The sequence below is a fragment of the Quercus lobata genome, chromosome 2 (assembly GCF_001633185.2).
Source record: "Quercus lobata isolate SW786 chromosome 2, ValleyOak3.0 Primary Assembly, whole genome shotgun sequence".
NCBI lineage: Eukaryota > Viridiplantae > Streptophyta > Magnoliopsida > Fagales > Fagaceae > Quercus > Quercus lobata.
Window position 1 is genome coordinate 30,835,142 of NC_044905.1, and position 22,144 is coordinate 30,857,285.

Below are 22,144 nucleotides of genomic sequence, written 5' to 3' on the forward strand. Positions count from 1 at the left end.
AAAACAAGTAACCTAAGGGGGAGGTTGGGAAAAGTGGCCAAAAACCAGAGCCTCTCAGCCCACCTCCAGGAGAAAGACTCCAGGGGTGAAGGAAAACTTAAACTTGTACGAACACCGCGAAAAACCCACCGCCTGTCAACCAGGGCCTAGCCTTCCAAACCCACGCTCTACAAATGATATTGTTAGGGGCCTTTTTACGTGCGAACCCGACACTGTTACGGTCCGCCACGAATCGCGTCCTTACATATACGAAATAGGTGTTCCTTATAAAAAGCTAGCTTAGGTATAAGACATTTTTCTAATTAGAATAAAATAAGTTTCTCAAAAAAATAATTAGTATAAAATAAAATTAGTGTCATAATAGGTTAATATGAAAATAACATACATACAACTTTAGCATAAATTATGAAACTAAAAAGAAAAAAAAAAGTAATGAATTTTGTAGTTTAATTGGTATTTTTAATAAAAACATTCAAGTACAAATTTGTTATTGCGGATTATATATATTTTTGGCAAAAATGCAAAATTGACCCTCTAATTTTCACCTTTTTTTTTTTTTTTAACTTTCAGTTTTGTCAATTCAATCCTCTAACTTTCAATTTTTGTCAATTCAAGGCTCCATTACTACTGTCATTAAACCCACTAAAACGACGTCATTTTGCATGTTTTTTTTTTTTTTTAAATTCAGAATTAAAAGAAAAAAAAAAAAAAAAAAAAAACATTAAGGGCGTCGTCGTTCCCCTTCCCCTGAATCAAAACAAAACAAACGATTCAAAACCCTAACTTTTAGAGAGAGAGTGTGTAAGCCGGTTTGAGAGAGAGAGAGAGAGAGAGATTGAGTTCACCAGCGGCGAGGAACCTTGCCGCCCCTGCTCGCCGTGTAAACCACCACCACCCTCGCTGCTTTACCTTGACTAAATCGGTTTGTTCAATTTATGCATTTATAGGATAGTTTGGCGAATTTGCAAAAACAGGGGTAAAACAGAGGATTGCAAGATATTTGTCTTTCTTTGTCTTTTGGGGACAATTGAAGGGAAAAATTAGAATGAAGTCTTAACCTATGATAAGTTAGTGCAGCTAAAAAAGAACCAAAACTCTTCAGCTATTTGGTCAAACCTTTTTTCAGAAAATTTCTTTAATGGTGAGTAGTGGAGAGTAAATTACTATTGTATTTTGGAGATACTGCTAATTAGGCAAGATAGGAATGAACACCCTTAATTTATTGTACCAAATCTTGAAGATTTGAGTAATCCATCCTAGTCAGTTTTATACAATATAGCGCCCTTAAGTATTGTATGTAATTTAGTTGAAACTGATAGTAAGAACACAACCTTTTACAGCATTTGAATATTTTACTTTTTAAAGATAACGGTATACATTTTAGCTTAATCATACAAACCATTTTCTTCTAAAATAATCACATTGCTCTCCTAACCCATTCTATAAAGCAATATTTATATCATAGGCCAAACGAAAGAATAAAAAATTTGGGAAAAAAAATGTCAATTTGCTTTGTTCCTCGATTAGACTTTAATAAGAATGTTTCAACTCTGCCATGATCACAAATCCATGAATAGCTTCTGGACCTGTTCAAGTGTGACAAATAGCACCACAATGAATGGACCTTGCCTTGAGATGGTTGGAATGAAACCCTTATACAAAGCCATAACCCTTGTCCTCACTGTCTTCATGGCACACCCATCATCGATTCAAAACTCCATCACCGATTCAGTCAAGGCAGAGCAACGAGGGTGGTGGTGGTTTACACGGCGAGCAGGGGCGGTGAGGTTCCTCGCCGCTGGTGAACTCTCTCTCTCTCTCTCTCTCTCTCTCAAAGTTAGGGATTTAAATCCTTAATGTTTTCTTTTCTTTTTCTTTTTTTCCAAAATTTTCTTTTAATTCCGAAAAAGAAAAATAAAAAACCACATGCAAAACGGCGTCATTTTAGTGGGTTTAATGGCAACAATCACGACAGCAGTAATAGAGCCTTGAATTGATAAAAATTGAAAGTTAGAAAACTGAATTAACAAAACTGAAAGTTAGAGGACTGAAATGAAAAAATGTGAAAGTAAAGGGTCAATTTTGCATTTTTGTCTATTTTTTTTTTTATAAAAGTAAAAATATTAGTGATGTGAGTTGTGTTTAAGTATTGCTGTACCATGATGACCATGGAAAGGGAAATGAGAACATAACATGAAGTCGACGACCCCGTTTTGCTTTTTCTTCAAAGAAATTAAAAGATATCGTTTATAGTTGCCACACTTTACGTGGCCGAGAAAATCTTTTCCCGGAAAAGGCTAGAAATCCACGAGATTCTAAAAAGTCTCACATTGCGGTGATGTAATAAAAACACGACACGTGGTCAACAAAGAAAAATGAAATCGGTGTGACGTGTGACCATGTGGGTCTCGAGAGCAAAGGACCACTTGTATATAGTCGGCGCGCTGTTGTGCGACTAAATTCACATACTGCCAAAACAAACCTTTTGGTATCAAACCTATCAAATTCAAATATCAATTATGCCTCATTTTGCTAGCTCTAAATTACTTTTAATACTTTTTCAAAAATTAAAAAATAAAAAATACTTTTAATAGTATTTGAAAGAGAAAATATCTGTGCTTTTTCTACGATTTATTTACAATAGTCAATATAGTACTAACTTTTTAAAAACTATTGGTATGATATATTATAAATATACGCAATTTTTATAAATATTTCAAAATTGATGTTACTCTAATTATGATTTGCCAATTAATAAATTGTGAAAAAATTATCTTTAATCATTTTTATATATTTTTTGAGATAAAATATAGAACTCATTTTTATATTTTGATTTAAAATAGTTTGGTAGGTTTTTGAAATTGTTAAATTGTCGATTGTTCAAAAAATTTAAGTTATTAGGAGGTAGAATGGAGAAAACAGGAATCGAACTTATAATCTCATATTTTAATATCATGTTAAATTACTTATTGTCTCAAAAGTTTAAATTATTGTAAATTTAATTATTTAATCACAATTCTAACGGATATTTCAATTGGTATTGTTGTTGAGTTGGGATTTGAGATCAAAATCTACCTACATTTTTTATGATAAAAAGAGTGATCATTAATTCATTATAAGACTAGTGTGATAGGCATTAATTTTTATAGTAATTAAAGAGCAATCATCATATAATATTTATAAATAATACAATTGTTAATTAAAAAAACACAGTAACCTTTTTAAAATGCTTTTCATTTTATGTTAAAATTGACAACAATTTTCAATAGAATATTTACTTGTGGGAAAAGTACACAAAATCCTTCATTGTTCCTCTATAAAACATGACAACACTTAAAATTTTGAATGCAACACTTAATCTTCTATGGTATTATCTTATATGTAAACCGTTAAACATATATGAAAATAAAACGATGAGTCTATATAACAAGGGCAAAGTGAGAAAACTATTTGTTGGCCTGAGAAAACTATTTGGGATTGACTGCTAGACGATTGTTAGGTTTATTCACGTGGAAATGCAAATATTGCAAAAGCTTTTTTGTTGTTGTTGTTGTGTCTAGGCCATGGATGATGGGTGGTCCTTTCTCATGAGCTTTGTCTTTCAAAGACTACCCTAAGCCCATCCTTTACTACTATTTCAACGTTACCTTTACGCATTTAATGCACCATGCTGGGACGGGTCCACTACGGTATGATACGTACATTTCCCACTCAGCGACCCTTTTGGAAGAGTTTTAGAGAAGGTCTCACCTTCTTCGACCAGTGTGGCTCCATCCCAAGTCCCAATCGGAGGGGAAAAAATATATATAGAAAACAATGTTAAAGATACATCTTTTAAATAATAATAATAATAAATGGTAAAAATGGTAAATTGTCACTAGTATAATACTATATATAATATCATATTTACATTAATTTATTATTGATAATACTTCTTATTTTTTATAATTAGGTAATTAAAACATGTGAAGAAAAATTTGAATATTGGATATTTTTATTAGAAATACTAAGAAGTGTTATTTAAACTATAAGACTCTTGAATTATTGATAATATTTTTATTATATACAAATCACATGAAATAAGTGAATATTTTGGTGGTCTTACATTCAATTTGGTTAAGCTTATTTTTAAAAAAGAAAAAAGAAAATGAAGGGTTTTTTTTTTTTGGTTATAGTTGTACTTTTATGTAATAAATAAAATTAAAAAAAAATGAATTAATGAAAATAAATTTAAACACACACCTTAAGCTTATTGATACACACACAAACACCCCTAGAATTTGGATAAAAAAACAAATACCATGATCTTTTAATTTAAAATTATGAGCTCCTAAACCTTAAGAAATTCTCAAATTGCTCCTTCTATCTAAACCTTTATGGATAAATGAATTTAAAGTAATTTTTTAATTAAATTTTAGTTCAAACAGATTTTCTATTAAAAAAATTATAATATAAAGAATTTAGAAGTGTGACTAAAATTTAGACATAATGAGCAATTCAGTTATTTCTCAAAATTTAGGGACTTCCAATTTAATACTAGAAGATTAGGGAGTTCATTTAATTTGATCCAAATTTCCTGGAAAAAAAATACAACAACAAAAAAATCTCACTTTGTCAAACACAAATTTCTCTCCCTATATATGGCTAACAATATCAGAGCTAGGCTTGGATGAGATTAAATTCTATAAGGACGTGATATAAAACCCATGTTGTACCCCTTCAATCCTAACATGCCACATCATTTTATCACATATTTAAGAATAAACACAATCACACTCAATCAATTCTAATACCCATATATAAATCCAACCAAATTAGAAATTCATTGAGATGTTATTAGGTGTGGTAAAATGTATTGAATTTTAAATAAAATACTGATGTGGCAATCACTTATTGGATGGTATAAAACATGGATTTTACACCCCATCCTTATAGAATTTAATCTCAGCTTGGATAATTGCTTTTTTTTTTTTTGGGGGGGGGGGGGGGGGGCGGTGCAAGAGCTTGCCTAGTGAAAGTACAGTTTAGGCATGTGAGTTTCAGATATTCATATCTTTAACATGTGAAATTAACAGGCTAGTGTGTGATTTGTTTCCATCTCCTAGGTCTTAAAAGGACCAATAATTCAAAAAGAATGCCTGCACAAAGTTCTTTTATGCAAGTATGCATTAGTGATTGACAATTGCACACGGGAGTGGTACATGCCACATTATAGATGGAGAATGAAATTACAAGCAACGGGATATAGCAATAGGCAACTTGCAAACATTTCTTGCACGAGTGCCTAAATTCGAGGGGATCCTCTGCCAAATCTCCCACTTTGCTTAGCTCTCAATTCTAGAAATCTAAAAAATAGTAAAATTCTAGCTATCTAAAAATGGTAAAAGACAGCAGCTAAACTTGGTTCTTTTGTGATTATTATTTTTAATTTATTATCTCATTTAATAAAGTCTTTTTTAGTCGAATAAAAAATTCATGATTCAATTCCTGTATACACAAAAAATCAATCGGTGTCTTAGATTGATGATAAAAACAATTATTATGGAGCGAACACCGTAAGTTTTATAGCTTTAATATAACATAAAATAAAGATTGGTACCAGAATTTGTAATGCTTGCTCTCATTCACAAGAATTTCTATATCTTGTTTCCCCCCCCCCCCCCCCCCCCTCAATTTCCCGCTTTAGCATTTCTAAATAGTAAGAGTTTATAAAGTAGAAAAACATCACAAAATTTTGCTTCAAGAATTAACGATTAGAAGAATTAACGATTTTTTAAAAATTAACGAAAGAGTTAACTAACCTTGAATACAACAATATTGAGGTCTATTTAGTATTAACCCAACTTACGCGCAACGATATATATATATATATATATATTTTTTTTTTTTTTTTGAGAAAAATCCCCTCAGGGGTAGAGATCTTATTATTGCATCCTTAATAAATCAAGTTGGTACACCTCAAGAACGTCTGGTGGAACAAACTCCATTCAGACCAAAAAAGGAAAATTGGTAGCTCGTCTAGCAAGCTTGTGAGCCACACAATTTCCTTCTCTAGTAATATGCTGAACTGAAATATGAGAAAAACAAGAAAATAAACTTTTGATATCCAACAAAACATGACCCAAAGCCGAGTGATCCATGTGTCCTCCATTAATAGAGGTAATAGTGATTGCAGAATCTCCTTCCACAATCACTCTGTCAAAACCGAGTTCCTTAGCAAAAACCAAAACCCAGCGAGCTGCTAGCACTTCCACCATCTCCACCGAAGTAGGTAGTGGAATTTGTTGTGAGAGAGCAGCCATAACTAATCCTTGTTCATTGCGGATTATAATGCCGATGCTAGCTAGTCCATCCTGTGAGAAAACCGCTCTGTCGAAATTCGCCTTGACACAGGTTTCAGGTGGTGGCCTCCAACGCACTGCACGAGCTGTCTGTGGTATCTTGGCATGTGTAGGACGCAGCTGCTGAAACTCCTGAAGAGCATCAAAAGCCGAGGTTGGAATCTGTCCTAGTGGAAGTGCCGTTTCACCCAGCCGGATCTTATTGCGCCGCATCCAAATTGCAGAGACCGTCATTGCAAAAAGCTCGAAAGAGGTTTTAACAAGTGAAGCTCTATCAATGACTTCGAGATAGGATGCGCAGTGTACCGCGTCTGCCTTCAGTTGATCGAAATGAACTTTCCATGTGTCAATCAATTTCAGACAAGACCAGATCGCATGCAGAGTATCCTCTGCGTAAAGCTTGCATTCCTGGCATAGCGCATCATCTAGGACTTTCCTTTTGACAAGGTTAGCCCGAGTTGGTAAAGAGGTTTTCCCAGCACGCCACATAAGGGACTTAACTCGGTTTGGAACTCGAAGCCGCCAAATAGCCTTCCAAAGTATATACGATATATATTTAAAAAGTCATAAAGTCCAACGCATCTTCTAACTTCTATAGCCTTATATAGATTATTATTACTAGTGGTTCACCTCTCCATTTCAATGTAAAGATCTTCAATGACATATATATACAAAAATATTAAATGTATCCAGGGCGGCTTAATGCATTTGAGGGTAAAAACTGAAATTGAGACCTTTTATATATTTAAATATGACTTTTAAAAAATAGAATATTATTTAAATTATATTATCTTGTTTTAAATGCAAAATTATTACTAATTAACATAAATCACATAAAATTTCTTTTTTAGAAAGTATATAGACACAACAAATTTGACAAAACTTTTCATATTTGATGTGGAAGGTTGATAGTGGTAAATAAAAGAATGATGTTAGTGGTAGACCTAGGTGAGAACTATTTAAAGGTTGTCAACTCAACTATTGTGAAAAATATTGTGAATTTTTTGCATATAGTGCTCTCTTTTTTATTTTTTGAAAAGTGCTACATTCATAATATTTTTCACAACAAATCTTAGGTGTTAAGTTGTTGTAGGGTCCTTGGGCTTAGAAGTGCATTATTTATTCACATGTTGGGCCTGTGGCCCAGGCTGAGAACAAAGACCCGCCCGAGGATGAGATATCTTCGTTAGAGGAAATTGTGTTGGTGAATAAAAGGTGGGGTTTGGTCCTAAAGGCTCCAGAAAGTGTGCCGAGGATGAAAACTTCCTCGGTCGAACTGGGCCAAGGTCCTGGAAAATGGATTGACAACAAAGATGACAATCCCTGAAATTCATTTGGGGTGGACAAGCACTGCAGAGATATGAGATAAGGATGAGCCCCAAAATATCTGGGTAGAAAGCTGCTTCCTCCGCATTAAATACACTACAGCTAATCCCCTGGCTGCATTAATGTATAAATGATATCTGAACAGTGTATTTCAACCTTACAGCTACTACTTGAAGACTTATGAGAAGGGTTGATAGAACAAGTATCAGTCCTAACCATTTAGCATACACGTGGACGGTGGAGGTGAAAGGGGAAGTGAGTATAAAAGAAGAGGAGAAAGAACAAGGAAAAGGATCGGAAATTTGAGAGAAGAAATACTGTAGCAATCCACAATCAAATTTGTAACGCTATCTAAGAACATTATATCAGAATTATTGTTCTCGGATTTCCCCGAGGACGCTCTTTCTTCATTTCATAATAGTCCATTTTTATATTTTTGTCATCAAGCCTATATATATCGTTGTTTGATCAACTAAAGCCCAGTTTTCCAACCCATTTCTCTACAAATTCATTGTTTTGGGCTTCTTGGGCCTAAGTGTGTCCACGTGCTGGGTTAGGAACTCAAGTCGAGTCCTTACAGTTGTTATTAGTTCTAATTTGTACCCCCAACTGAAATTATTTTTTTGTCATCACTTACCGCCTATAATAACTTTCAACTTAGGATTTACTATAAAAATGTTATGAAAAATATTGTGAACATCATTCTCCCCCTCTCTGTTTTCTTGTTTTTCATTTGATTAAAAAATATTATTTTATTTTTTGGGTAATATTTGGGCTTAATTAATTAAAGATATAATCATATTGATTAAAATTTGGGGGCCTTTTTTTCTACTTGGGGCCTTAGGCAACCGCATCAATTGACGATTGTATTAGTATATATAGTAGAGCTGACACTAAATGTATCTTTACTTGTGTTCTTGAAACACTCAGTAACAAAAGCTTGAAATTAAACTTGAACCCTTTTCTCATTAGTACGTCGAGAATATGACTTAAATCAAAAGTTTCATGATAAATTTAAAACTTAAACACATATTGTTCAAATTATTTCACTGGCAATTTGAAAAATCCTATGAATTGACAGTGTAGTAAATAAAACTTATGAACTCCAAATTGATAAAAAAAAAAAAAAAAATTCTTCAAAAATTCAATCAAAATATGGAACAATTATTGAACGGTTAAAACTTGAAAGAAGTTTAGGGGTTAGAGATAGCTAATTATAATTTATAAGCCAAGCTGCATGGAGGTTCCGGGGTACGAAGTTGAGTTAAGGAAAGGCAGTGTGGCGGATAAAAAGGCAAAAATTTCTCTTGCACGAGACGAAAGAAAAGCAGATGAGAGATCTGTTTGGCAATGAGACGCGTGGCACAAAAGTTATGATGTGTGGACTTTAATTGCTTTACAGGAGCTGAATCTGTCTATGTAATAAATCAATAAAGTGGCTTTTTTGGGCAGTACTGACACAGAGAGGGGGAGAGAGAGAGAGAGAGAGAGATATAAAGATATAGAAGTACGGTCTAGTGGGGACCACACGGAGTCAAAATGTTAACTTTTGTCAAACGGCCCAGTCGGCCCTAGCCTAAATGTGTAATGTAAATGTGTACGTCTCTCTCTACTATTTCTTCCGCATTATTTTGTGGGAGCTCTTTATAACAATACCCTTCTGATGTTTTTTTTATGTAACAATTTGTTTATGGTTGTGTTTACAAACTTGGATTTGGATTTGGAATTTAAATTAAAAAAATTTGTTATACTCTGCACTCTGCAGCTATAAATACCACCAAAGCTGCAGACCAAACTTAGTCTGAGCATGGTAATTCAAAATCATTCTTTTCAATACCAAGAAAAAAAAAAAATCTCCTCCATTTCCTATTCCCTGAGTACCTCAGCTTTCCTCCATGATTAACTCTGTTCCTCCAATAACTTTCCTCTCATGATCTCTGTTCTCAAAGGTTATTAACCCAAAAAATTTATTCTTCTGTGAACAACCCAATATCTCTTTTGAGTTTTTCACAAATCCACATAATTCCTTTGCTTAAAACTTTCATATCTTCTCTGTTTTCCTTTGCCCATAACCTCTGGTTATCAATTTTCATCATATCTAGGGGAAAAAAGGACCAATTTTTAGTGTCCTTGTTTCCTACACGTTGTTTTCCAACTTCTTTTTTTTTTTCCTTTCTATACTCCACTTTTCCTTGAAAACAAAGCTTTAAATTTTGCCATAACCATGGATACAAACCAAGACCAAAACATTCCTCTTACAAACACTGATGGTGCTGATATCCGATCCTCGTTATCTCAACTTATATTAACAGGCGGCACTAGCACCTTGGATTCAATATTCTCTCATTGCAGCCCATCAAACGCTATCACTAACCCTGTTTTTGAGCCTCTGGGTTCCTCTGTTTATCTCCACCAGAGAGATCTTCTACAAAAACTCTGGCAAGAAAACCGACCAAGCAGTTTGCTTAATCATACTTCTTTGAATATCCCACTTCAGAGCTCTGTATGCACAAGCAGTTACAAAAGTCCCTGCAAGAAAAAGCTATACAGGGGAGTGAGACAGAGACATTGGGGCAAATGGGTTGCTGAGATTAGACTACCCCAGAACAGAATGAGAGTCTGGTTGGGTACTTATGAGACGGCAGAAGCCGCGGCTTATGCTTATGATCGTGCCGCTTATAAGCTTCGTGGCGAATATGCACGTTTGAATTTCCCAAATCTTAAGGATCCAAGTAAGTTAGGATTCGGAGATTGTGCTAGATTGAATGCTTTGAAGAGCTCAGTTGATGCTAAAATTCAAGCAATTTGTCAAAAGGTGAAAAGAGAGAAAGCTAAAAAGAATGCAAAGAAAAGCACAGGTGGTGGCGGTGGTGATGGAAGCAGTACTAGTAGTAAAATTGAGAAAAAAATGAAGGTGGACTCATCATCGTCTTCGTCATCGTTATCGGTGCCACTGTCACCATTGGTTTTTGGTGATAGTTGGGGCAGTGAATTGTTATCACCTGCAGTTTCTGAAGATGGGTTTTGGAAGTGTGAGAATTCACCTTCCTCTGTTTCGACAGAGTGTCCAATGGCAATGGCACTGGCAGAGGAATCAGATTTAGAAGGCTGTTCACTGGCAAAGATGCCTTCGTTTGATCCCGACTTGATCTGGGAAGTTCTTGCTGATCAGAGGACTATGTGTTTCGGACGCTGAATTGTCAAAATGCTTGCAAGTTTTGGAGGAATTTTCTTTGAATGTGAAGCAGGATTTTTAAGTGTATATGGTGGTGATGAGGTCCGTAGTCTGTAGGCAGATGCTTTAATTTCCTAGTTTCTTATTCCAATCTAATGTCGATTTGTGAGGGTTTTTTCTAGCTTAGTTTGGGGCCATTAGGTTATGTTTTAGCCTTCTGCTTTTTGTTTGAAGGCTTTAAGAATTATCTTTGAGCTAGTTACCCTCCTACACAGAGTGATGTAAGATTATACTGTACGTGGTCACTTGTTAGTTAAATCTATTTCTATGTTATTTCTGTAATAAAAGTCTTATAGTTTTTGTATTAATTTATACTAATAAATACATTTCCAAGCAGATGTTAATGTGTTATAAAGCAACTGTTCAAGGCTAAACTTGAAACCTAATTCCTGCCAATTAATTACACGTTTCACATGACGTATGCGGTATGCCCAGTGTAATGACGAATAACAAAACAACCTGATCTCTTATCTCTGAGAGTTAAGAGTCTGCCCACGTTTCATAGCTAATCCTCCATGCCTCTTAAATATTAAGAAGCTGTGTATGAAGAGGTGGTCCAAGTCCTGTGCCCACTGCCCTATTCGAGTGACTGAGAGATAATGAAGATATTTAGAACTACAGCAAAATTGTAAGCAGTTCCGTGCAGTATCTTACTTTTGTGCCATTGTGATTCCTATGCTTGATATATGATAGAAGGTAGCTACAGATGAAAGAAATTAAAGTTGGGCTATTATTCAAATGACAATAATAAAGTAGGAAAACACACAAAAGAAAGGTGATACTGAAGTGCTTCGTTTGGTTGTATCTCAGAGGTTTTTCCAATATCCTTGAGAAATAGACCATAAAATGCCCAATTCAGTACGCAAACTTGATGGTGACCCCAAGTGAATTTTAATGTCAATTTCAAGTTAAATCTTCATTGGCCCTAATTCAATTGTAAGGGATTTGTTTTATCAAGCAGCAAATTAACAGGATAAGATGCAAGACTGCCTACTTTTTGACTTCTAAGTAATTATAAGTTTAGAAGTAAATTTCAAAGATGATGGAGAAGTAAGCTTGACACCAGATAACTCCAAAGAATCATGAGAAAAATTCTTAGCAGCTTTCTTGAGATAACTGATATATTAGGCAGCTGCTGTAATAGGCTCACATGCAAGTAGATTAGAAATTGTCATTCTTACAGTCAAACTATTAAGCAATTTCTACAAACAGTGATTTCTGGTCATGACTGGAATGAATTCTATGCTCCGGTATGAGAGAATTACATCACAACAGGAAAAATTAGGCGAAACTCAACTTAGCTCCAGCAGTCTTTGTTCATGCTCATATATGGCCCTATCTTTATCAAACAATCTTCTGAACCACTTATTGGCAAGAAATATAAGACATCCAAGGGAATGTAATGAAATCAGTGGAATTTAAATGCTTTAGAAAATCTCTTTTAACAGCTTTTTTTTTTTTCTTTTTTGGGGAAAAGTATCTTCTGCTAAATGGTGACCCACAACATGCACTTTCTTTTTTTGTAAGGGCGCACTGGCAGGTCTTGAAAAAAGTGAAGCATTCTTGCAAGTTGCAATATTGTAGCAGCAGAGTACTACATGAAATTTTGCATGGGCATTAACCACAGTTTACAGTAAACAAAAGAAAGGTACCAGCAAGCTACACAACACGTTGATCCTGTTTTCTGGACAAGATATGGTATATAATTTCATCATGATTATAGCACCTCAAAAAAAAAAATTTTACATAAAATAAGAGGACCTCTAATGGCCGGATACAAGCTGATTAGAAACTTAGAAAAGCACTACCAGGTCAGAGAAGTCTTTGAGTGTTGCAGTTTTGCATTGTAAGAATTTTCTATCTCCTCCTGCAACATTCATAAATTGCATGGTTAACCTAATGTTTCCTCACCAAAACTAGCATCTTCAACAGAATGTTTATTTAAGGGGCTCATCCATTTAATATTGCATGTTAAGCGTACACATAAGAGGAGGAAACAGACATGTATAAGTAACTTTCTTGACATTCTTTGACAAAGGAGGGAGAAAACTTTATTTTGAAAAGCTAGAAATTTGTTTATCAAGTTTCTTGTATGGATAGCAGTAGCTGAGGAAGTTCTAACAGGAGCATTAACAAAGCCTACCCTTTCACAAAAAGTCTGTGTTTTATCTAACACTGAATATTCTTAATCGGCATAGCCTAGAATAGTTCAAAACATAGCCCAAGGACCATGATATCAAAGATCAATAATGCTGCCTAAAATTTGTAATAAGCTATATGCCAAGACAATTCTGATGGCAATTTCCTAAATCAACATACAAAGGGATAATGAGAGAGAGTAGGCATACCTTGCAAGACTTTAGTAGAGGCTGCAAGAATGATGATCTGAAAAACCTGATTGATTTTCCAAGTGAGGTTCTATCCCATTCTGCTGTCAAGCAACAAAATTTACATCATCAGTGATACTGGAGAAAAATCCAAATGGTATCTATATTAAAGTGAGCATGCAGTAAAAGGGATTACCCTGCAAAACCTAAAACAGAAGTTGACCAGCCATACAACTATATGACCTCCAATTCAAATTCCCAGATGTCATCAAGTCCCATACTAATTAAGGAAAACCATAATGGAAAGGAAGCCCCACCCTTGCATCAACTATTTTTTATTTTCAGATTGCTTTTTGTGAACCACCAAAAATTTGATAGGACGCATAAAAATTTGGGTAGCTAAAATAGTGATGCAAAGGCAATGGAAAAACTGTAAATAATGTCCTAGTTTTGTATTAACATACCATCATCATCTGTTCCCAAACCTCCCATGTTAATTTCCTCTAAGAGCTGTAAATTCAACAAAATCAAATAACACTTCATGAGAAACAAGAGACAAATTCCATATAGAAGTTCAAGATCTACATCATTATAACAAAATATAAATTGAACTAGGATGAGAATTTTTCAAACCATTCACCTTGGATTGAAAAATCTTCCTGGCAAGCAATCATTCAAATGAATAAATAAAAATTTATTTCATCAAAAGTACCTTGGAAAGGGTTGGTACTGCAGTAGGATCAAATTCCTCGCAACGATTCGGATCAATAGGAACACAAACACGACCTGGAATAATGAGAATAAATTACTATACAATACCATTATGAGCCACATAACTAAGCAATATCTACCATAACAGATGGCAGTAAATATTACTTATCAGAGGTTTCTTATGATAAGCATATAACTTTCATCACTAGTATTTGATAACTAATATTACTAGTTTAGGTTTAAAAACTTTGGTATTCAAAGCAAAACAAAACCCTTTATATTTTCCAAAAAATTATCTAGCAGCATATTTTCAAGTAAAAAAAAAAAAAAAAAAAACTAAAAATGGTCACTAATATCTGATATGGATTGCGGGCATATGCTCCAGGTGCTAACCTGTCTTTGGATGTATGCAGAATGGTGCTTTTAGCAAATGGTTCATGTGTTTTGAAACCTAATACCAACAACAGATAGGTCAGATGAAGAGTTAGTATACATATGTCAGATATAACAGGCTTGATTGTCTAAGGAGTATACAACCATTATTTGTATCAAGTTATGATCCTGAGAAGAATGTACACTTTGAAAAAGTAAGAGTAATAGCATAAACCTCCATATCAAGTCGAGGGTAACTAAAAGAGAATACAATCTCTTCAACACACTTTCCCAGTCCTGGTGCCTGAAATAGGGAAAGATGTAAAACAAAATTAAGTTTCCATTAAAATTCCTTAACAAGATTATAAAAGCTCTTGTCCTAGTCTTTCCATAAACACATCATTAACCCATTGTCACAACCATGGTTATCCTAAGTATTCCAACATTCAGCGCCTTCAAATCCCTTCCACTGCCTGTTTGCTATCCATTGCATAGATGGAACTCAGCAACGAGCACTAGGCTTAATGCCTTCCTTAATTTCTTTGTTCCTAAGAAAAATCACAACAATTAAGGCCCTATCTAAGATGAACTAATTAAGGCTGAAAATTTGATACGATTTGATGTGCACATTTGTAGAAAAAAGGGCAGTCTACCAATTGTATCACAAAAGAATTCAACAGCTTAGGCTTAGGCCCAGACAATCATACAATGCAATCCACAAAACACTTTGCTGACATCAGTTCTATCAAATTGTTTTAAGCAATTTCTATGTTATTAGAATCCAATAATATCAACCAAGTGGCAAAAAGAAATAAAGTGATCTCAAAGATGGCTGAAAAATCCCCTATTCCAGTTGAGGCATCTGGTTGCCTCAGAGAAATACAAAATTAAAATCCCTGTCTACATCCTAGTTTTCTACTTTCTTCTACTAGGTTAGTGTGGCACATATGTCCAACGTTGATTACAAGATTCCTAGCAAGAGATAGTTGTGCTACACTAGAAATTCCATACCTTCTGTTTTCCTGATTTCAGTATCTTTTTTACATGTTTCCATCGATCAACATTAATGTTTTCTTTTGAAATGGAGGACTTTTTGTTGTCTTGCCACTTCCCCCGTAGTTCAGAAGTAATAGCTGCAAGGATAGCTTCACATATAATACTTCACTAACCATGAGCATAGAACATATTATATATGAAAAGGGCAAAGAAATTGTGTACATTCATCAGGAATCATTTCTAAGATCTTCTCATATCTCTCCTCAGTTGAAAATAAGCTTTGATTTGAAAGCAAATTTCCCTCAAAGAATTCCTCCAGGACTTTGTATGATCTCCTGTAGAGATGGAATATGTCTTAGTAGAGGATACAATTGGCCTAGAATTAAAAAGTCAATGCATACTAACACTTACAAAAGGAACGGATGTAAGGCAGAACTTGTTAAAGACACCTTTTTCTGACTATTTTCATTTCCCTGATCAGAGTACAGAAAATTCCACCAAACTTTATGAAAAAATATTCCACCAAATTAAAAGTTTGTCAAAACAGTATAACCCACCTTGTATACACGGAAATATTCAGCAATAGATGACCTCTGTTCATTTGTCAACCTACAGGAGTAATGGCAATACAGTTTGAATCTTTGAGCATCGTGAACAAAGAACTTGAAAAAGAAATTTCAGAATTTGATTATTTAATGTACAACCTTCTTGCTTTCGGATCACAAACCCAACAATGAACACCACGTCGACCACTATATACCCAGAGAATGTGATTAAAACCAAAATCATCTGCAACAAATTATTTAGAGCAACGTGGAAAATCAATCAACTGAAAACATAAGGCTTCTATAAAACCATATGACTATACAATTAGTAAAAAATATGATAATAAAAAGAATTAATATATAGGTCCAACATTGTCCCATGAGTTCCAAATACAAAAAAGCCAGTATTCAATATCCTCCTTAATGTATGGATTCTTGTTAGAAAAAGCATATGAACTAGTGTTTCTTTAAGATCTCATACTGTGAGTCAAGTATGGAGAGCTTCTGACTCTACATAATAGCCCTCCTCATTAACGTAGGTTGAAAATTATAGAATTGGGGAGTAACTTTCAAGCAATACGTCTCCACATTAATAGCCCCCTAAAATGTTTACCATGGAGCCTCTTTCATTGTGTATATTTAAAACACAGTCCCTGAAAGATCTAACATCCATCTAACTTGTCAATATAAGACATCAGATACTAATTAATATTATTCTATTTACTTGATGCATATGGATAATAAAACCCATACCTCTGAGGGCAGGATCAATCACTTTGATGGCAATTGTCATTAGTGTCCAGCATTTTAAGCAAACATCAGCTCCAGAGCAGCAATATCTAACATCATCATAGTCTGTCATATCCTGTGGATATAAGTCTACATCAAGCATCTCAAACAAGTCGACACACTCAAATATTCGGTAAAATACTGTCTATTTAAAAACTCCCAAAACATTTGCCAATGAGCTCTAGCTCAAATGGCACCTCCTCTTGCAAAAGCGAAGTGGAGGGTGAGATAGTGAGTTCAAGACCATCCCGCCACCCACTGGTGCATTTGTAACTTACCAATCAAACAATTAAAAAAAAAAAATCCAATGTCTTGATCAACTTACTATATCAAAAACAAGCTCCTTCTCCACAGGAGTGAAAACATTATTGCCACTTTGTGCATACGCGTGCCTCTTTGCAGGCTACAGAATATAAGTGATTAAAAAAAGAATAGGGATGTTAATACATAGGCAAACAAGGGCAAAAATTGCAATTCACAATAGACCACATTACCACAGAGAGGAACCCTAGCATTTAGTTCCAGGCTTTGTTATGCTTAACAAACATCAATACACAAAATTGATTCCAAAATCATGCATGTACTAATTACAAACCCAAGTCATTACATGTACTATAAGAAAATTGAAAACTTTTAACATGTGGCAAGTGTGTATTAAACCAAAATTGTTGCTATCATTCATTTAAACAAGCAAGTATAAATTGGAAAACCAACTAGATATAACTAAATTATCTACTAAACCATGCTCGCTAACAGCTAAAACAATTCAACTTACATCAACGCTGTACACCGGCCCAATATCTATTTTAAATGGACACTTCTCCTTGATGGAATTTTCAAGTTGGGACGCGCTGTTGAAAGACTGGAAGCGCAGATAAATGTCATTATCTAATGTAAAAGAAAATTCTCTCCGGCCGAAATAGGACTCATCACAGCCAGGATGCTTCCCATCTATAAACACCAATCCAGCACATATTCAGCAAAGAAACAAATAAGCTAAAATATTGTTTCCATCCTTAAAGTTTGCACGAATTTCCTTTTTCATCCCTAATTTTTTTTTCAAGAACCTTTTTCAACCTAACTATTTTTTTTTATAAATAATTTAGGGATGAAAAAAGATATTTTCCAAAGTTTAAGGACTAAATGCCTTTCAATAGTTTAAGGACGAAATTGAACTTCTAGTTTAGGCTTGAAAAATTAAATTCATGCAAAATGTAGGACAAAAAACAGTATTTTAGCCAAACAAATACAAAATTTCTAAGCATAAACACACAAAGAGCAATGTTAGGAAATGTGATTTTTTACCATTTCCATAAGACATCCATTTGAATATATCTGCATGCGGAAATAGTTTTCCTGGCACAAAATTGAACAAACAAACAAATAAATTATTTAATTAAGTAAAAAAAAAAATTGAAGATTCACACTGAAATTCAAACCTAGCTAGATTTGTATAATACAGAAGCAATAATTAAAGAATATAAATCGGAGAAATATATATGTAATTTACCGTAATAGACTTTGAGATAGTTGGCGTTGAAACCGTCGGGAACGGCGTTCAATTCGCTCCGATCACCGTTCATAAGTTCGCGCTGATCGATCTCCATGTCTGCGGTTCCATTCTCGATTTCCTCTTTGGTCATTTTGAGTACTACACACCTTTACTTTTTCTCTTTCAGATTCCACAAACAAAATCGCTCTGTGAAAATCAAACACAGAATAAGAACTGGTTAGAGAGAGAGAGAGAGAGACTGCTTCGTTCGTGAAATTGCAGCCGTTGGTTGGTTGTGGTTGAGATCTGAGGGTCAGGATGGGAATGAATTAAGGTCTTAAAATGGCGGGAACACTAGGTAAATAAGTCCTTTTTTGGCGCGAAAGATTTTAGGGGAAGAACGAGACTACCAGTGCGAGGGTTAAAAAAAAAAATAAGGGGGTAATTATACCAAACTCGCTTGTTGTTCGGCGAAATTACTATGCCTACCTATAGTTGAAGGGGTGTTATTTTACCCACCTGAGGTATGTTTGGTTTGTTTTTCATAACTCATTAAAATCAGGGGTAAATTTATATTTTTGCTCAAATTTTATATTTCTCTCCTTCCAAAACAAAAAATAGCACAAAAATGCAAGAAAAACAAGATCAAAAGGGAGGGTTTTGTGAAAATTAATATTTGATTTGGTGGGTTCACTTTGTGGATTTCTCCTCTCTTCGCCTTTGTAGTGGTGGGTTTGCAATGATTTGGGGGTTTTAGTTAGGATTGGTGTTAGAGGATTTTGATTTTGTTGTGGATCGGCTTTGGAGGTTTATGGGTTTTGGTTATGTGGGTTTTGTTTTGAATCACTAGTTCTGGGTTTGGTTTTGGCTTGAATCACTAGTTTTAGGTTTTGGTTTGAATCATTGATTCTGGGTTTTGGTTTGAATCATTAGGGGTTTTGGTTTGAATCACTGATTCTGGGTTTATTAGTGGCAGATGGTTACAAAGTTTTGTGTTTATGTACTGATGCCGATGTCAATACTGTTGTTTTGTTGATGGGTTTGTGGCTTTTGTTGATGGTCTGTGGTCAATGGTCTGTGGACGGTGGTTATGGGTTCGTGGATTTTACTAATGGTTAGTCATCGGTGATCGTTTGTCGTTGGGTTTCATTCAAAAAATTTTTTTTTCACTGAGCAAAGTTGTGTTCTTCATTTTATTTTTTTAAATCTCCTTCTAATCCGAATCAAAGAAAGCCAGAAGAGGAAAAGAGACTCAGGGAAAGGGACGAGTGAATAGAATATCACCACCGTTGCTTTCGATTACCTTTTCTCACCTCCATCATCATCAATGTATTCAAAATTGCGACATATTGCACTTCTTTGTTCAATAGAGCTTGGTACAGCTTTCCATTTGATTTATGAATTTCATCAATATTGTATTGTTCGGTTATTTGTGTAGGTTGCTTTGGGTTTTATTTTTTTGGGTATGTTCTTCATGTTCAAGATTTATGTGAATTGAGAGAGAGACCAATGCCACTTTTTGATCTTGTTTCTCTTGCATTTTTGTGCTATTTTTTGTTTTAAGAGGAGAGAAACATAAAATTTGAGCAAAAATACCTATTTATCCCTGATTTTAACAGAGGTGGGTTATAGAAAACAAATGGAATATACCTCAGGTGGGTAAAGTGACACTTTTTAAATCACGGATAAGCAAAGTGATTTCGGGTCAAACTACATGTGGGTTTAGTGTAATTACCCCAACAAATAAATAAATAAAATCACCGTGCGGCATTTAAGATTAAAGGCCCATCATTCTAAAAAAAAAAAAAAAAAAGATTAAAGGCCCATGAGATGTTGGGCCACTTTTAAGCCCAATAATTTAATTATTCTAATCATATACTATGTAATAACAGTTGAGCTTAGACGCCGTGGTTACGCCAAGTGACTTCACCAAATTGAAAATTTTTTTTAAAATTTTTAGATTTTAAAAAGAAAACATTTATATAAAAAAAAAGTCTAATGCATCTTAAATTGCAGTAATGTAGAAGTAGTATAATCTAATTCTTCTTATTTTTTAATTATCACACTGGAAAAAAAAAATTGTCTAATGCAGCTTAAATTGCAACAACATATACTACACTTAAAAAAAAGAGATCTAGTGCATCTTGAATTGCAGCAACATCTAATTCTTAATTTTTTGTATTATATAAAAAAAGCAACAACGTAGTGCATTATTAAAAAAAAAAAAAAAAAAGTCTGTTATAGAATTTTGTTCAACTAATAATAGATTAACATTAGACTTTTTGTTCGTATCAACTTCTAATTACAAAGATGAATGAAAACTAATTATATAAACCCAATCTGAATCAAATATCACTCCCAAAACTGATTAGATAAAACAGGAATACAAAAACTTCTAATTAAAATGAATTACAATGACAAAAAAAAAACTAATTAGGTAATGAGTAAGACGCATAAAACATAAAAATTTTATTAAAAAAAAAAAAAAACAGAAAGGAGAAGATGAATTTGATCACAATTGAAATCTTATCCGCATCAAATACCACTTCCAAATATTAATATTTTACCATTATATATTGACTCTTTTAATTTTCAAACTAAGTCTCTCTCTCAGTTTAAAAAAAAAAAAAATCTCTCTCCCTCTCCTAGAAGTAGGTTGACATGGAAGACATTACTACCACCATAGACAAGTATTTTTTTACATTTTATATGCACTTGATTTGTCTTTCAATTATGCATACAATTTATACTTTACGTGCACTTGATTTATCTTTCAAATATGCATACAGTTTGGTTGTGTATTTTATAATCATTAGCAAGATTAAAATGAAAATTCATTATCAGTTTACGACTATCAAGATCTGTAGATTCAGCCAACAAAAAACAAAGAAATACTATTCTTGCAAATAGATCATATAAGTAATGAATAATTGAAGGTAACCAATATAGTCATACATTTATTTTACATTATAAACTTGTATTGAATTACAAATTTATCTGCTTCAATTGTGTACATTTATTTTATAATAAATTTGTTTCAATAAACTAATCTTCTTGAATTATGAATACTTCAACAAACCAGGATGCTAAAGCTGTTATAATAAATTTGTTGTAAAAAAAAACTGCAAACTCATCTACATCGATTGCGCACATTTATTTCATAATAAATTTGTTGTGAAATACAAATGAAGGTAATAAACTTAGTCATGTGTATTTTTCATACCATTTTTCTTTGCAAGTACTTTTTAACATTTTTTTTTTTTTTACTTTTCTCAATTGTATCTTTATTTATTTATTCAATGACAATTCCTATAATCCTACTAACATATGGAATTTTAAAAGATAAAATTTTGTAAACTAAATCATTATCTTTTGAAAAAAAAAAGATTTAATTGTTTGCACTATTTCATTATGTTTGCTTATGCAAAAATCTATATCAGTTATGCCTACCTTTATCTAAAAATAAGATTATCAACTATTTTTTATTTTCATATTTATCTTCAAGTATATTACAACTTGAGATTAGATCATAGAGAACATTTTGATGAGATTTTATATTCGAGTTTAACTTGAAACTGTACTATCTCTTAATAGTAAAATCAGTTGGGAAAAAAATAAATAAATATTTGCAGCTAAATGATACTTTAAGGATGCCTATAGTGAAAGCTACAAGTTCTCTCTCTCCAAGGTTATTTAACTCTATCATTTTTTTTTTTCTATTTCATTATACAAATATTTGATAGGATCTTTTTTTTTTTCTTTTCTATTTCATAATACACATATATTTGATAGGGTGAAATTCGGTGCCTCCTCCCTCGCTTTCAAAGAAAAAAAATCAATTCTCATGTAAGTCTCTCTACTATTATTTTTTAATGTTTAATAATTTAGGTTTTCTTAATTCTTAACTATTAAATTGAGGTTACTACTTCAATAAGCTTTCAAATATTTTTTTTATCATTTTTAATTATTGAATTCAAGATTTTTTTTTTGTCATTTAAATATGTGGTGGT

At 33.5% G+C, this 22,144-nt stretch overlaps 3 protein-coding genes across 4 annotated transcripts; 1 reads left to right on the forward strand and 2 right to left on the reverse strand.

Annotated features, from left to right (window-relative positions):
- Nucleotides 1–5,987: 5,987 nt before the first annotated feature.
- LOC115962874 lies at nucleotides 5,988–6,830 on the reverse strand. The gene has a single exon (XM_031081756.1). It carries the CDS (start codon nucleotides 6,828–6,830, stop codon nucleotides 5,988–5,990), a length of 843 nt encoding a protein of 280 aa, XP_030937616.1.
- Nucleotides 6,831–9,359: 2,529 nt separating this feature from the next.
- On the forward strand, nucleotides 9,360–11,253 carry LOC115975305 (ethylene-responsive transcription factor ERF061). The gene has a single exon (XM_031096036.1). The coding sequence runs from the start codon at nucleotides 9,892–9,894 to the stop codon at nucleotides 10,861–10,863; it is 972 nt and encodes a 323-aa protein (XP_030951896.1). The 5' UTR covers nucleotides 9,360–9,891; the 3' UTR covers nucleotides 10,864–11,253.
- Nucleotides 11,254–12,417: 1,164 nt separating this feature from the next.
- Nucleotides 12,418–18,539, reverse strand: LOC115975304 (DNA primase small subunit). 2 transcript variants are annotated; one of them, XM_031096034.1, is made up of 16 exons: nucleotides 18,153–18,539; nucleotides 17,948–17,998; nucleotides 17,418–17,593; nucleotides 16,968–17,045; nucleotides 16,607–16,718; nucleotides 16,013–16,097; nucleotides 15,866–15,917; nucleotides 15,720–15,781; nucleotides 15,531–15,643; nucleotides 15,324–15,445; nucleotides 14,548–14,616; nucleotides 14,334–14,391; nucleotides 13,942–14,015; nucleotides 13,694–13,739; nucleotides 13,251–13,333; nucleotides 12,418–12,769 (listed from the first exon to the last, which is right to left on the reverse strand). In XM_031096034.1, the coding sequence occupies exons 1-16, from the start codon at nucleotides 18,283–18,285 to the stop codon at nucleotides 12,707–12,709; spliced, it is 1,377 nt and encodes a 458-aa protein (XP_030951894.1). In that variant the 5' UTR covers nucleotides 18,286–18,539; the 3' UTR covers nucleotides 12,418–12,706. The 2 variants fall into 2 exon arrangements, with proteins under 2 accessions (XP_030951894.1, XP_030951895.1); XM_031096035.1 differs by having other exon boundaries at nucleotides 12,444–12,769; nucleotides 13,251–13,330.
- Between the last annotated feature and the right edge of the window lie 3,605 nt (nucleotides 18,540–22,144).

Coding starts and splice junctions, on each gene's coding strand:
- LOC115962874 (XM_031081756.1), bottom strand. CDS start 6,830: ATGTGGCGTGCTGGGAAAACCTCTTTACCAACTCGGGCTAACCTTGTC.
- LOC115975304 (XM_031096034.1), bottom strand. CDS start 18,285: ATGACCAAAGAGGAAATCGAGAATGGAACCGCAGACATGGAGATCGAT. Junction 16,719..16,967: donor AGGAGCTTGTTTTTGATATA/GTAAGTTGATCA, acceptor TTATATCCACAG/GATATGACAGACTATGATGA. Junction 15,782..15,865: donor AATATTTCCGTGTATACAAG/GTGGGTTATACT, acceptor TACTCTGATCAG/GGAAATGAAAATAGTCAGAA.
- LOC115975305 (XM_031096036.1), top strand. CDS start 9,892: ATGGATACAAACCAAGACCAAAACATTCCTCTTACAAACACTGATGGT.